We start from the raw sequence: 13,570 nt of genomic DNA, 5'->3' as shown, positions 1-13,570 counted from the left end.
AACAGAATGGAAGGCTGGGGTAGGTGAGAATTTATTCCTCTAAAGTGTAAGCTCTTAGGAAGAACCGATTCCCCCATTCTTATGATGGGTCAATGAAGGGGCAAAAACTAAGAAAGATTTAGATTTTCTAACGCCCAGTTCAGAGCCCTCACCCTTGATGCACTGCTTCTCTGCTAGAAAATACTAGCGATTAATGTATCTTGAACCTTGAATTCCTAAACATGTAAGCTCTTTCGTCCAATGATGACAGTATATGTCCAAACATGTTTCCCTTTGTTTATGAGCTGCTAGGAAGCTCAGAGCTAACCCCATTTCCAACTGCAATCTCTAAAATCTAGTCCTTTAAATTTCCATTTTGTTTTTATCTGAGGCTGCTCTAATTAAGAGGAAGTTTAATTTTTAATGCCAGCACGAATTGCTATTGGAAATCAGTGGATATCATTCAAGTAACCAGAAAATTGAGGTACAGGACCCCCAAGTTATAAAAATCACTATCAGTTATAAAAATCACTATCTGTCCACTTGAAGGACATATGTCACATCAGGAAAAGCAGAACAGCTTCGTCCCCGCTGCTAATCTTTTGGTGGGGGCAACCTGGATTCCAGGGCTCCCTGGGGTGGATTATTGACAAGGGCTGGAGGAGGGCCAGTGGCCTAAGTGCCCTGTATTTGCCACCTGTGCTTTGTATACTGAGGGGCCTCTCTACCCACCCAGGTCACAAGAAGGCTCCATCCTAGCCCGTTCCTGGAGGAACGCTCTCCCACGCTTTTCCCTAAGGCTAAGAACATACATTACAGACTACAAAGTGCTTTCATGCCTGTCCCCTCATTTAATCTCAATGATATCCCCTTGAGGCAGCCAGGTAAGACCAAAATTCTTGTCCCTGATGGAGAGACGAGGACCCCAGGGCTCAGAGTCATTAAGCAGCACTAGGGGAGCTGCAGGTAAGTGGCAGCACAGGGACTGCGGGACCCCCCCAACCCCAACAGACAGACTACACCAAAAGTGCAGGGGACACACGACCTTAATCACAGGGCAGGTGCCTGGCCGCCAGCTAGACCTAGAGGACGGGCAGCCCAGCGCAGTAGGGGCCAATACAGAGACCCAAGCCAGTGAAATGGCCATGGTTCCAGGGACTTGGGGGCAAGAAAGAAGCCAGAAAAGCATCAGAGAGCCATTAATAAAACAGGACAATTGGGCTGTCAGCACATTTGAGAAGACAGTATGGAACCAGGTCAGGCTTCACTAAGGGCTTCCTGTTCATCCTGCATTTGTTCATGACTAATTGGTTGGCACTGCTGCTCACACAGAGAAAGCTGATGACAGGGAGGTGACCCAAGTAATTTGGGCTTGGGAAAGGCGAGATGTACCACACAGGAAGGAAACTTCCTCCTTAATCACCCAACGCCTCTGAGACAGTGGCCCTGAGCCGATTGCTCATGTTCAGGCAGCCCCCGAGTATAAAGAACCTCTCTGGTCATCCCCATAGGGTCCTCCCGTCTGTGTAAGTAATGGCTTTACAGCTGCTTGGGTCATTTGTGAGCTGCAGTTTAACAAAGTCATTCAGGACTTTGTGTTACCGCTCCCACTGCTTCAATAAGTTAAAGTTATGCAAAAAGAATGTCAATTTAGCAGCAGTTTCTTGTTTATTCTTTGTATCTTGCAGTTCCTGGTACAGTAGCTAGAAGGGAAGACTGAAACGTATGTGGGGACAAAGGAAGAACATCACTATATTTTCAATGCAAATAGGAGATCTGGGGCTTGTGTAGCCAGGCATACATGTTGTAAGCCCTGAGGGAGGGAGCTTGAGCTGCAGGAGCCAAGCAAGCCCGCTTCTGGAGTGGCTCCCAAACCATGCATGGCACAGCTTCTGAACAAAAGAGCCAGCAGGCAGTGTGTTTAACATAGGAAGGGCAGATTCTCAAATGTAAGCTCAGCGTTTACAGAATTATGGGAGGTGGGAGCTGCAAGGGACTCAGAGATCACAGTCCAAAGGTCCCGGTTTATGAATCAAGAGTCATAAAAAGGGTCAACTTTTGGACCCAGTGATTTCACTTCTGGGAGCCTTTCGGAAATAATCCCAAAGGTGGAGGGCATTAAATACATACCAATGTTTAGCAAAGCAATTTTTAACTGTCAAAAAAAAAAAGGCATTAAAAAAGTTAAATTATGGCATATCCAAATTGATTACTAGGAAGATATTCACATAATTATAAAGAAATGGAGAAATGTACATAAGTGGTTACAATATAACGATAAATGAAGGACACAAGTTCAGAATTGTATACACAATATAAATATAAATGTAAAAACACACACTCTGAGAAAAGGGAGCGGTGGGATTAAAGGTAACATTTCCACTTTTCGTAATGTTGACTTACTAGACTGTAAAAAGGACACTTTGAAAACCTAACCGGTCCTTCTCTTACAAGTGAACAATCTACAGGTCAGTGGCCAGGCCCACCCCAATGCTATGAATAAGTCAAATAATATCAATATATTAAATTGGAAGAGAAGCTGTCAGAGTAGTTTCTCTCTTCTTTCTTTCTTTCTTCTTTTCTTTCTTTTTCTTTGTTTTATTCTGTATGGTTTTTATTTTAATGTTGGTATAGAGAGATTTTAAAAAATTGTTCCAGGGTCTGATAGCAATCCTAGCAGTCAAGTAAGCTCAGGATCTTGGTAAGTCTAGAGACCGGAAGCACAGGAACTAAGAAGGGGACTGTCTACCTGACACCAGAGGGAGAAGGAGCCTGTGCCTTTTGACCAGGTGTGTTTTCACCACTTGGAGAAGTGAATGAGCCAGTGTTCTCTGAACCTGTGACTCATCCCAGCAATCCATAAACCAGCCTCACATACTACCCCAGATACCGGCTGGGTCACTTCCTTAAGGTGGCTACAAAGTCTTCCGGACCAGCCCTACTCAGCTCCCTCTCACAGGCTTTCTTGCCCGTCATAGGGAGAAGGTAGGTCAACCCTAGGCCTTGACAAAGGCTGACCCTCCAACCAGAAGAACCTGGAACAGATCAGTGGAAGCTGCATTTTCAGTCACAGAGGCCTCCTGAGACTGCACCTGGGCTGGTGGACAAACACGTCCACCTGATTCTAGGGTGTAACAAAAATTAACTACCACAAAGAGGCCCAAGGAACGAAAATTAATTTGCAGAACCTCAGATGTCAAGGTTTCAAAGACCCCCCCTTGGGGGTTGGAGAGATACCACACAGGTTGCATCTTTACCAAGCAAGCAATAACAGAAAGTGAATTCTTAAGCAGTGCTGTAGAGCATGTTTCCACCTCCTTAAGAAGCCAGTAAACGGCTCTGGGAATCTAATCAACAAATGTAAATACAGGTTACATCTGATTGATTTATGATATTTTAAGATTTGCTATAACTTCTAACCCTACTCTCTGATGAACAGGATTTAGTGGAAGTTTATCCCACCGAGCATGAGGGCTGCCAGGGACCATCTCCTTTTCTCTCAGTTTGAAACACCAGGAAGCATCATGGCACAATGGAAAGAATGCAGGAGCAGGAGTCGGTGACTTTGGTTTAATATCCCCAGGGCCACTTTAAACATCTGGGTTACCTTGGCTAAGTCCGCCTGCTGGGAGGACTTCCATTGAGAGACAGCTCCTGTATATTGGGAGCTGGTATGGCTGGAGTCGCAGGCTGGGTTTCTTCCAAGCTGCCAGGAGGAAATGCTGACGGCCCCCAGTTGAGCCTCAGCAAATTTTAAGCAGCCCACCTTGGCATGAATTCTGTCGGTGAGTTTCTTGGGCAAAGTGGCAAAATAATGCACACCATGACTAGCATACCCTTGGCAAACAGCACACGCCAATCATAAGTACTTCGATTACTGTACATAAAAACTCACCTCCCTCTTGGTGCTACATGTATATTCTTTCAAGCACATGAAAAATCACAGGACTTACTTTAAAAGATCTCAAAATTTCTTTTATAATGATTCTCCTCTCTTCTGTAGCCTTCTCCCCAAACATGCCTTACATCAAATAATACAAATGGTTTCTAAAGGCTTTCATCTCATCCCCTTGCCACTCGGGGATCTGCCAGGAAGTTCTGAGTGAAATTCCAGGCTCAGGACAATATGCAATGCCCAGCCTGCGGGAGACTTACTTCCTCTTCCCCTTCTGTGAGTTTTGTTTCACCGTTCCTGTGCTCCCTCTATGTTTTTAAATAAGCTCTCTTAAATCCTTGCGAAGAACGCAAGGTATCAGGTCTGTCAGTGAAGGGTGAAGCACGCATGTCTCAGCTTTGGGAGTCCTTACCTTTTTGATCTGATCCTCCTTCATCTTGGTGAAGTAAAACGCCATCAAGTGTACCGCAAACATTTTTCCCAAGTTTGGTTTCTCCTGAGATGGGCCGAGATTTCAGGGCCGTCTCCGGAGTGCTGCCCACTTCCAGTTCAGGCTGGAGGCCTGTGGGGAAATAGATGCTACCGATTACATACTTCCAGGCTGCTGAGGACAATGATTAAACTTCGCCCCCTCTCTCTGGCCCCTCCCTCCTGCACACTTGATTGTCTAGTAGGAGGCTCAGGATGGTAGCTGAGAGTTGGTGGAGGGGAGGCAGGGGATGGGTTGTGCTTGACTCTGAGACTCCAGTGATACAAAATCTTGTTGCTAAGCAACACTCTCAAGCCAGGGCTCCACCAAGCCCACTCAGCCGAGGAAAATCTTCTGAGAAGTTGGGTGTTAAACAATACCAACTTTCAACCAGCTGAGCTGCTTTGCAAATGTCTAGGCTTTTCTCTTTAGCCCTTTTCTCCTCAACCCAGCAGTATAACTCCATGACTCCCTGCTCCTCTGTAGCACTGTTTTAATTAAGACTAAACATTGCCCTGGTCGGGGAGATTTCAAGAATGCTGGGACAAATGGCTCTGTTTGTGACAGATTAGATCTCTTAGTTAACAGTTCACGGTAATGGAAAATAATCGATTAAGGTTTATCTATTCACAATGTTAAACCAGAAAACCTTGATTTCACAGGTAGTGATCCAGAAAAATATAGGCAAGAGAAAGATTGAACTGAAATCAGCAGGACTCATGGGGAAGGAAGCTGCTGCTGGAGAGAAAAATTGGAAGTTACAGGTAGGAAATGCCTCATGCTGCGAAGGTATTTGGTTTACTCACTTGATTATCTCCCTCATCACACGTGATGTGAGAAGGACCCAGAAAGGGGCCAATGTGTGGGTACAATAGACCTTCCATTCTTTCCACAGTCATTGGTCAGCTAACAAAATCAGCAACAATAACAATGGTGTTGACAACAGCAGCTAACACGGATGGAGCACTTACTATTCCCATTTTTAGATGAGAAAACTGAGGCCCAGAAAGGTTAAGTGACTTATTTGAGATCACAACACTTGTAAATGGTACAGTGAGAACTCAAATCCAGGAGTTCAAGTCCAGGGTCCAGCTCTTAACTAATGCATAATATTGCCTCTATTCTTTCTCCTTGCAATAAATGCTCAATTGGTAACTATTAGTAGCAGCAGCATTCTGCTGAGTTATTATCAAGAATTCCAACTACTCGGAAAACTATGTACAGTTTAAGGAATTCTTGGCCATAACTTCCCAAATACTAATGAAATGCTTCCTAAAATGTTTTTGGTTTTTTTGTGTGTTTTGTTTTGTTTTGTTTTGTTTTTTAAAGATTTTATTGGGGAAGGGGAACAGGATTTTATTGGGGAACAGTGTGTACTTCCAGGCCTTTTTTTTCCCCAAGTCAAGTTGTTGTCCTTTCAGTCTTAGTTGTGTCGGGCGCAGCTCAGCTCCAGGTCCAGTTGCCGTTGCTAGTTGCAGGGGCACCGGCAACCTTGTGGTTGAGAGGACGCGCTCCAAACAACTGAGCCATCCGGGAGCTCAGCGGCAGCTCAGCTCAAGGTGCCGTGTTCAATCTTAGTTGCAGGGGGCGCTGCCCACCATCCCTTGAGGGACTCGAGGAATTGAACTGGCAACCTTGTGGTTGAGAACCCACTGGCCCATGTGGGAATCGAACCGGCAGCCTTCGGAGTTAGGAGCATGGAGCTCTAACCGCCTGAGCCACTGGGCCGGCCCCTAAAATGTTAATGAAGGTTGCTGGGCACCCCAATGTTTCTCGCTCCTATAATTCACTTCCTCTTCGATAGGAGAGAAAAAAACATGTTTTCCTGCCAGCTTAGCAGCCTCAGCTTTGTTTCCTTTCCTACTGCACGATCTCATTAATCAAAACAATTACCAAACAATTGCCTGGTGAGAGAACCTTCAACAGTGGTCTCCCCAAAAGACTGATTCTCCAATCAGTGCTCTTTTTATCCCATCATCATGTGGTTCAGCCACCGGAAGTCTAGTTTAAGCCTACGCTTGGTCAAAATTACTCCAGGTACTTTTATAGATTGATATCTGAGAAATAAAAATCAGACACTGTCTCCCAGATTGAGAAACCCAACCCTTTTCAGTCTGTTTACCCCTCAGACTATGAACTCTCTTTTAGCTCCTTTACTTTGTCTATTAGACAAGCAAACAAAAGTTAACCTTCGGTTGGTGGAACTATTCAGTTCCCCAAAGCATGTGGACTTGCTGGCGTTCTGAAACAAGCGTGCTATGCTTGAGTCTGCACAGGCTGAGGAAAACATCCCGGGGCTGGCTGCCCGCCCACAAATGATAATGGTACTTGTCTTAATTCCTCCATTTAAAAAGTAACCTGTGTGGTGCAGTTTGGCTCCAACTGTCATTGATTTATTCAACATAGGGATAAAAGGTTACAATGGCCAGTGGACAAAAGGACACAAAGCCATAACCAAAGGTCTCTGCAATCTCATGGTTGCTTATATGTGCCAGATAGGCAGCATATGGAATTTTAATCAGGCAAGTGACACTCGGCCACTTTCATCAGTGACATCATTCCATTTTTTTCTAATCAGATCAACATTGTCGACTGGACAAATAATTTTCCAGGTAGTCCACCAAATGAGCAGTTTATCCGGGAAAAGAAAAAGAAACAAAGCCACCGAGGAGTATGCGAACACACATTTCCCGGACGAGGTCCAACACGCCACACATGTGCAAAAAAGTCCCGATTCCAAGATGGCTTCTCTATTTATTAGTGTCCCTCCCGCTGGAAGTTACCACAAAGTTTAACAGGAAGTCAGGACTAGAGAGTTAACAAGGGGGGGCGCCCAGCTCCACCCATAGTCCTCCCAGCTCTATGGTTAATTATCTTACGATGCCAGTTCACTTTTATCAGTATCCACATTACAGGTGTGAGCCTACTAAACCAGGAAGCTTAATGATTATGAAGACCATATGCATTTGGAGTCATCTAGCTCAGCCCCCTCACTTTATTGAATAAAGACAAAAATAATTCAATTCTTTTATCATTCCTCATCTGACTATTCTTGTCTAACCCTTGGAATTTTTACCCTTATCAAAGCTCTATGTATGTATTCAAGGATATTTTAGTGTAAGTATTATAAGCACTTGGATTTTCCTTAAGAATATCCATTTGAGGGTTGGCACTGCCAAGGGACATTTTAGTTAACGTGTATTACTCATCTGGCCCAAATCTTCCATGTAAGAAAGGAAATGCTCTCACCTCTATACACGTTTCCATAGAGCGCACCCTTTAAAGGAAGTATCTGCTTTCCTTTAATACTGAGCACGGTAATACTGACTAGGTAAGAGGACTGGAAGTCCAATAGAATTTACCGATTTATTTAGTAAACACTTGTATAGTGTTTACTAGGTGATTTACAGTATGAATTCCCACAGCAACTATCATTCTCTCCATTTTACAAATGGAGAAACTAAGGCACAGAGCGAAACTGGTACATGGTGGAATAGATATTTAAATGTGGGTGGTGTAGCTGCAGAGTCCATGCTTAATCACTGTGTGACACCGGCTCTCACGAACCTGGAAGCATGTTTCCCCTGGCAAGTGCACAGGCCCTGGGTTCCCACTCTGCCCTCACTAAAGAAGGCCCCAAGTTCATATCTGTAAAGGGTTTGTAGCTACCTCAGTAGTCATTATGAGAATGAAAGTAAATGAGCTCACATAAGAGAAGGCATGTGGCCCACAGTGGGCAAGCTAAAAGTATCCCTTTAATCTAAGCCTTCACCTGCCTTGGGACCCTTTCTTAAAACTGCTATTTCATCTCATCCTATTAGGATAAGAAAACGCATGCAGCCCTTTCAGTATATTCAGTAAAATGTAACCATAAACCATTAGAAGGTACCAGTTCCATTTACTGGAATGACAGGAAGAGTTGGGAATTTTATAAATATTCTATTCCTGTTACTAAAAAAAAAAAAAAAAAAAAAAAAAAAAAATAGAGCTCAATTCTGTCCCATATTCTTTTTAATGGTAAGTCCAAAGTTAAGTTGTCCATAATATAAATCAGTCCGACCTGCTGGTATTCCACTTGCTGCAAAAGAAGAAGACACTGTTAGAGAGCAAACTTCCATTAGAAGAGTCAATGCAGAAACTTCCAAATCCTGCCCGTAGTTACAGTTACTATGGTGTCTCCATGGGAGCAACCACAAATGAAGCAGAAATGTTAACCTCCGCTAATTTCAAAAGAAAGCTACTGATAATCTTTTATAGGTTTATTCCTGACACAAGAGAAGACAGGGAATGCTCATGAGGAAATCAATTGTACACACTTATTTTTTATCCCAACTGTACATTAAGAGCTGTGTTTGCAAAATACATATCAAGGAAAGACAAGTCATACAAGGAAATGTGGCTTTTAACATTTTTTGGAGTAATTACAATCACAATTGCACAAAATAGAAAACTTCTAAAAGCAAATGAGACTTCTGGTTAAATGTAGCATAAACACACTAGGACAAAGAGAAATGAAATAGTGATTGATAAGGGATTTTAACATAATTTTGGAAGACAGAAAGCTAACAGAAAAGTAATGGCTGAGCAGAGGAAACACTGAAACCTAACAGCTTGCAATGATTCTGTTGAGAATGAGGGATGATATTTGTAACTCTAGAAATGTTCAGGAATTGGAGGCCCAGATACCTCTGCAAAGCACTAGGAAACACCCGAAAACAGGAGATTGGCTAAAAGTCTATATAAAAAGGCAGTTAGGGGCGGACGGGTGGCTCAGTTGATTAGAACGCAAGCTCTGGGCAACAGGGGTGCTGGTTCGATTCCCACATGGGCCAGAGTGTTGCACCCTCCTCAAGTAGAATGAAGTCAATGAGCTGCCGCTGACCTCCCGGGTGGCCAGATGGCTCAGTTGGTTGGAGAGCGGGCTCTCAACCACAAGGTTGCCATTTCGACTCCCGCAAGGGATGGTGGGCTGCACCCCCTGCAACTAACAATGGAGACTGGACCTGGAGCTGAGCTGCGCCCTCCACAACTAAGACTGAAAGGACAACCTGACTTGGATGGAGCTGATGAGTCCTGGGAAAAACATACTATTGTTCCCCAATAAAAAGTCCTGGAAATACACACTGTCCCCCAATAAAGTCCTGTTCCCCTTCCCCAATAAAATTAAAAAAAAAAAAAGCTAGTTAGGCCACAGTTAGGCCACAGGTGTGCCCCTCCACCTAGAGCAATGAGTGACCACCAACCCCTGCCCCTATAGGAGACTGGGCATTTATTCTCTGGAGAGATTGAACCCAAAAGCCTCTGGACTTGGGACTATCAGGCACCATGTAAAGTGAGACTGAGAGACACAAGACTGAAAATAGGGCCAAAGTGAAAACTTCAAGCTGAACAACAAGACCCCAAACTACTTTTTTCTGTCTGGTTTCCACCAGCAGACATCTAGCTGTATACAACCTTTCCTCCCTCACTGGGAAGAGTTGGGGGACCTGTTTTTCCTCTGGTAAAACTAAATGGCCTCAGAGAAAAATTTAAAAACCTATGGATATGGAAAAGGCAAAATAATAGAGATAGTAAGCATATCGGTGTTCCAGATGTTTGGAGAGGGGGAGGGTGAATAAGCGGAGCACAGGGGAGTTTTTAGGGAAGTGAAACTATTCTGTACGATGCTCTATCAGTGAATACATGACACAATACATTTGTCAAAACCCACAGAACTTTACAGCACAAAGAATGAACTTTAATGTATGTGAATTAAAAAAAAAATATTTAGGAGACCAGGGATGTAATACAGACTGACAAAAGAACCTAACTGTATTACAAATGTATGAAATAGCCTCTCTGAAGAGGATGGGAAGATGCTGACCTAATAATCTTGGAAATGAGTGGAGTCAGCAAGACTAAAGGTAAAAGGAACTGTACGTAGCACTGTGGCCTGGTTAATAAAGCTGTTTCCCCCAGGAGCATGGCTGAACAAATCTGCAACCACTATACATGTACACTGGAATTGAACAATTACTGGAAATGAAGGGTGGGTAGTGGGAGGTAGGTTTCTCACTGTTGGAGCGGAGGGTGACATAAAAGCAAGGGGAGGCTAGGATGATTTGTGTCACTGGATTAGAGTTGAGAACATCAGTATAAACTCATGTTTAGCTTAACATAGAGATGTATACATACATAGATGTAAATATTTGTAGATATGTGCATACGAGGTCAGACAAATAAGTTTGCGAACTCATCCTAGAAAAAGTGCTACATCCCTCATTGCTGAATATCACCATGGTCACCTTCCAAGTACTCCCCTTGGGGAACTATGCACCGACGCCAGCGCCTAGTCCATCCTTCAAAGCAATCTTGGAACACTTTTTCTGAAATGGCCATCAGAGCTGTCATAGTATTACCCTTGATGTCCTGAATGTCATCAAAATGTCTTCCTTTCAATATTTCCTTTATCTTCAAGCAAAAACAGAAGTCACTGGGGGCCAGATCAGGTGAGTAGGGAGGGTGTTCCAATACAGTTATTTGTTTACTGGCTAAAAACTCCCCACAGACAGTGCCATGTGAACTGGTGCATTGTCGTGATGCAAGAGCCTTGTCGTGATGCAAGAGCCATGAATTGGCGAAAAGTTCAGGTCGTCTAACTTTTTCATGCAGCCTTTTCAGCACTTCCAAATAGTCAACTTGGTTAACTGTTTGTCCACCTGGTACAAATTCATAATGAATAATCCCTCTGGTACCAAAAAAGGTTAGCAACATCGTTGCAACAAGTTCGCAAACTTAATTGTCAGACCCTGTATACATAGGTTAATATACTCACATGTGTTTCCTTGCTCTGCCAGCTAAGAAACCCTAGAGGCAATGACACCCAGTAGCAATAAGCACATATAGTGCCCAGATTTCGGTTTCTAATATCACTCTGAAAAGAGAGAGAGAGAGAGAGAGAGAGAGAGAGAGAGAGAGAGAGAGAGAGAGAGAGAGAGAGAGAGAGAGAGAGGAGAGAAAGAAACCAGGGCCCCTTGGAAAAATGGCTATTCTAGACTGGGGCAGGATATATATCCAAGATGGACTAAAAGAATCTTGTAGTAGCAGAACGTAAGGAAATACTAAAACAAACAAACAAAAAAACAACCCCAAACAAACCCATTTTAGAGTTCTTAATTAGTTTTGAGCAGTTTAAATTCAGCTAATAAGATAACAGCATCTAAGAAATACTATACTAGGGTTGTCTGTCATTGAAATAAGGTAAGACGCATACAAATACATTATTAACTTTGCTATAACAATATATGATGTATTTCGTTGGTAAGGGAAAAAGAGTATTAGCCTAGGAAAACACAGAAGACAAACTCAAAAGTTTTAAGATCTAGGCAAGATTTAGAGTTAAAAGAATATGTGAAAATGCATGAGTTCTAATATTAAAAATTCACAGGAGGCAAGAATTGATAATTCAGCTGAAAATCATTTATATGAATTTGTACTGTAAGTAAAAAGTCATGGAATACGAACCAGGTAGTAATGAAATTGAAATTAAATTGCTGTGCAGAATTTCGGAGACTAAGTCATAGGAGGCTTTTTTTCCAATTGCGGTTTGAAAGGTTAAAAATAGTTGCAAAAACCGCAATTACTTTTGCACCAACCTAATATTATGCATTCCTTTAAATACTTACACGTACAGGGAATTTTATGGATAGAATGTGATCAACATCCATTCATTTATCAATTTTAAAAGGATCACAATGAGTGATAAACATATTAAGAAAATAAAAATGTAGCTGTTAAAAGAATAAGGCAATTTTTGAACATTACAAATTATTGAAAGAACTTTAAAAAAAAATGATCTTGAGGGGCTGCCCGGTGGCTCAGGCGGTTAGAGCTCCGTGCTCCTAACTCCGAAGGCTGCCGGTTCGATTCCCACATGGGCCAGTGGGCTCTCAACCACAAGGTTGCCGGTTCAACTCCTCGAGTCCCGCAAGGGATGGTGCGCTCTGCCCCCTGCAACTATGATTTGAACACAGCACCTTGTGCTGAGCTGCCTCCTGGATGGCTCAGTTGGTTGGAGCATGTCCTCTCAACCACAAGGTTGCCGGTTTGACTCCCACAAGGGATGGTGGGCTGCACTGCCTGCAACTAGCAATGGCAACTGGACCTGGAGCTGAGCTGCGCCCTCCACGACTAAGACTGAAAAGACAACAACTTGAAGCTGAATGGCACCCTCCACAACTAAGATTGAAAGGACAACAACTTGACTTGGAAAAAAGTCCTGGAAGTACACACTGTTCCCCAATAAAGTCTAAAAAAAAAGTGATCTTGAGCTGATTACAAGCCCTTGAGAAAAACCATTTTCCAGCAGGGGATTATCAATTTCACCACAATTTATCAGTGTGTGCAATGGCGATTCACAGTCCCGGGTTACAGGACTTTGCCAAGGCTCTGTGAGCATCAGGAGCATTTCAAGGGCAAGGAGTGGATAGCGAGCATGTGATAGACTCTTTGGGTAGATTCTAAGAGTATAGCCTTAAAGGAGAAGTTCAAAATTCCCTCCTCTACCAAAATTTGCCCAAAATAGCTTCTGTAATTCAGTCCTCAAAGGCTGATTCTACCTACTTCACGAACTTTTTTTTTCTTCTCTAGCATCTTTTTTACCATAAAGACAACTACTGTTTATCAGTTCTGTGTGGAAATGTCTATGTTCAGTGATGGGTTTTTAGATAACAACTCAGAAACATGTTTATAAACACTGCTATCTCTGTTCAAGTTTATGTATTTTATAGCTGTAAAACAGAGGGAAATAACTAGACTCACTTATTCATTTGCTTGTCTTTTTAGCAAACCACAACTTTTCATTATGTCCTAATGGGTTTGCTTTTGTTTCTTTTTTTAATTGGGGAAGGGGAACAGGACTTTATTAGGGAACAGTGTGTACTTCCAGGCCTTTTTTTTTTTTTTTCCCCCAAGTCAAGTTGTTGTCCTTTCAATCTTTGTTGTGGAGGGCGCAGCTCAGCTCCAGGTCCAGTTGCTGTTGCTAGTTGCAGGGGGCGCAGCCCACCATCCCTTGTGGGAGTCAAACCGGCAACCTTGTGGTTGAGAGGACATGCTCCAACCAACTGAGCCATCCGGGAGCTCAGCTGCAGCTCAGCTCAAGGTCCTGTGTTCAATCTTAGTTGCAGGGGGCAGAGCCAACCATCCCTTGCGGGACTCGAGGAGTTGAACTGGCAACCTTGTGGTTGAGA

The 13,570-nt window shown here is 43.2% G+C and overlaps 1 protein-coding gene across 1 annotated transcript in view; it reads right to left on the bottom strand.

The window, feature by feature from the left end:
• Window positions 1-4,463, bottom strand: part of HKDC1 (hexokinase domain containing 1) — a 44,043-nt gene extending 39,580 nt beyond the window's left edge. The window contains exon 1 of the mRNA XM_033129678.1: window positions 4,287-4,463. Coding sequence (XP_032985569.1) covers window positions 4,287-4,349 — 63 coding nt within the window. The 5' untranslated portion in view covers window positions 4,350-4,463. The remainder of the gene's footprint in view (window positions 1-4,286) is intronic.
• Between the last annotated feature and the right edge of the window lie 9,107 nt (window positions 4,464-13,570).

Source organism: Rhinolophus ferrumequinum, chromosome 16, assembly GCF_004115265.2.
Source record: "Rhinolophus ferrumequinum isolate MPI-CBG mRhiFer1 chromosome 16, mRhiFer1_v1.p, whole genome shotgun sequence".
NCBI classification, from domain to species: domain Eukaryota; kingdom Metazoa; phylum Chordata; class Mammalia; order Chiroptera; family Rhinolophidae; genus Rhinolophus; species Rhinolophus ferrumequinum.
The sequence above is the reverse complement of the archived record's forward strand: the minus strand, read 5'-3'. Positions and strand labels throughout refer to the sequence as shown.